Below are 1430 nucleotides of genomic sequence, written 5' to 3'. Positions count from 1 at the left end.
TTTGCAATTTTAGGTCAGTCAACCTTGAAAGCACAAATATTGATGGTGACTCTTTATTCCAGGTGAAGTTTTGGGATTACTAGGACACAATGGAGCTGGTAAAAGTACTTCTATTAAAATGATAACTGGGTGCACAAAGCCAACTGCAGGAGTGGTATGTGACATGTGAAGGAAATTTCATTTTAAATATCGATGGTATCCTCCTATTATTCCTATCAGTAAATCAAATTTTTTTTTCAGAAAACATATAAATAGATAAAAGAATTTCTCTTGCATGCTTAAAAAATATTGTAGCTTAAAGGCCTCTTTTATCTTCTTTAGTAGAAGACAGATTGGAGGAAAAGCCAAGGGTGGATCTGACATTCATTGTCCTATGTAGGTGGTATTACAAGACAGCAGAGCATCAGTGAGGCAACAGGAAGACCACAGCCCCAAGTTCTTGGGGTACTGCCCTCAGGAAAACTCATTGTGGCCCAGCCTTACAATGAAAGAGCACCTGGAGTTGTATGCAGCTGTGAATGGACTGAGCAAAGAGGATGCTGCTCTTAGTATTTCACGGTACAGAGACATGTCTCATTCACAATTTTTAGCTGAAGGAAGGACATGTAATTTCTTCATTATATATGAAAAGGAGATCATAAACAAGTCTTTAAATTTTTATGCAAATAAAACGACTGAAAAATCTGGATACAAACAAAATCATATGATTTATTATTTGTTTATGAAAATGTTAATGATACTTAAATGCACTATTTTCAGATTAATAGTGCTTAGAGTTTTCCATACTGTTGTTTTAGATAGGCACATTTGCCATATACCTCATGTAAAATCACACCATTTTTTTGTCAGATTGGTGGAAGCTCTTCAGCTCCAGGAGCAACTTAAGATTCCTGTGAAGACCTTATCGGAGGGAATAAAGAGAAAGGTAGGGCAGGGTTTAGGGTTACTCTGCCTACTGCCATAGATGGGTGCTGGACAGGCTGTTACTTTTGTTCCAGCTGTGCTTCGTGCTGAGCATCCTGGGGAACCCATCGGTGGTGCTTCTGGATGAGCCGTCTACCGGGATGGACCCCAAGGGGCAGCAGCAAATATGGTGAGGAGGATGAATATTAAGTGTCAAAGTCAATAGTATACATCTCGAGTTGGTTTTTTGTTTGTTTGTTTTTTACATTTTGCTCCATTAACCTTGCTACTCACATCCCTGTTTAAATCAATGAAACCAGTATAGCATTCAAAAGTCATTGAGGAAGAAAGCAATAGACATTTTAAGATTCAAATAGACTCTTGAATATATTTGTTGGGGTTTTCTTTCTCTTAACTCATCTTCCCTGTCTGTTTATTCTTCTTCCATTTTATTTTTCAGTTACTGGTAGTCCTATAGTGTGGTATTTCTCGGTTTTTACTCCAACTTTTTTTTCCGAACATTAGTA

At 37.6% G+C, this 1430-nt stretch overlaps 1 protein-coding gene across 1 annotated transcript in view; it reads left to right on the top strand.

Annotated features, from left to right (window-relative positions):
• Positions 1–1430, top strand: part of LOC105824691 (ATP-binding cassette sub-family A member 10-like) — a 132571-nt gene that overhangs the window by 123199 nt on the left and 7942 nt on the right. Inside the window, 4 exon segments of the mRNA XM_012662225.1 lie at positions 63–154; positions 380–558; positions 850–925; positions 999–1093. Coding sequence (XP_012517679.1) covers positions 63–154; positions 380–558; positions 850–925; positions 999–1093 — 442 coding nt within the window.

The sequence above is a fragment of the Propithecus coquereli genome, unplaced genomic scaffold (assembly GCF_000956105.1).
Source record: "Propithecus coquereli isolate 6110/MARCELLA unplaced genomic scaffold, Pcoq_1.0 Scaffold76, whole genome shotgun sequence".
NCBI classification, from domain to species: Eukaryota; Metazoa; Chordata; class Mammalia; order Primates; family Indriidae; genus Propithecus; species Propithecus coquereli.
The sequence above is the reverse complement of the archived record's forward strand: the minus strand, read 5'-3'. Positions and strand labels throughout refer to the sequence as shown.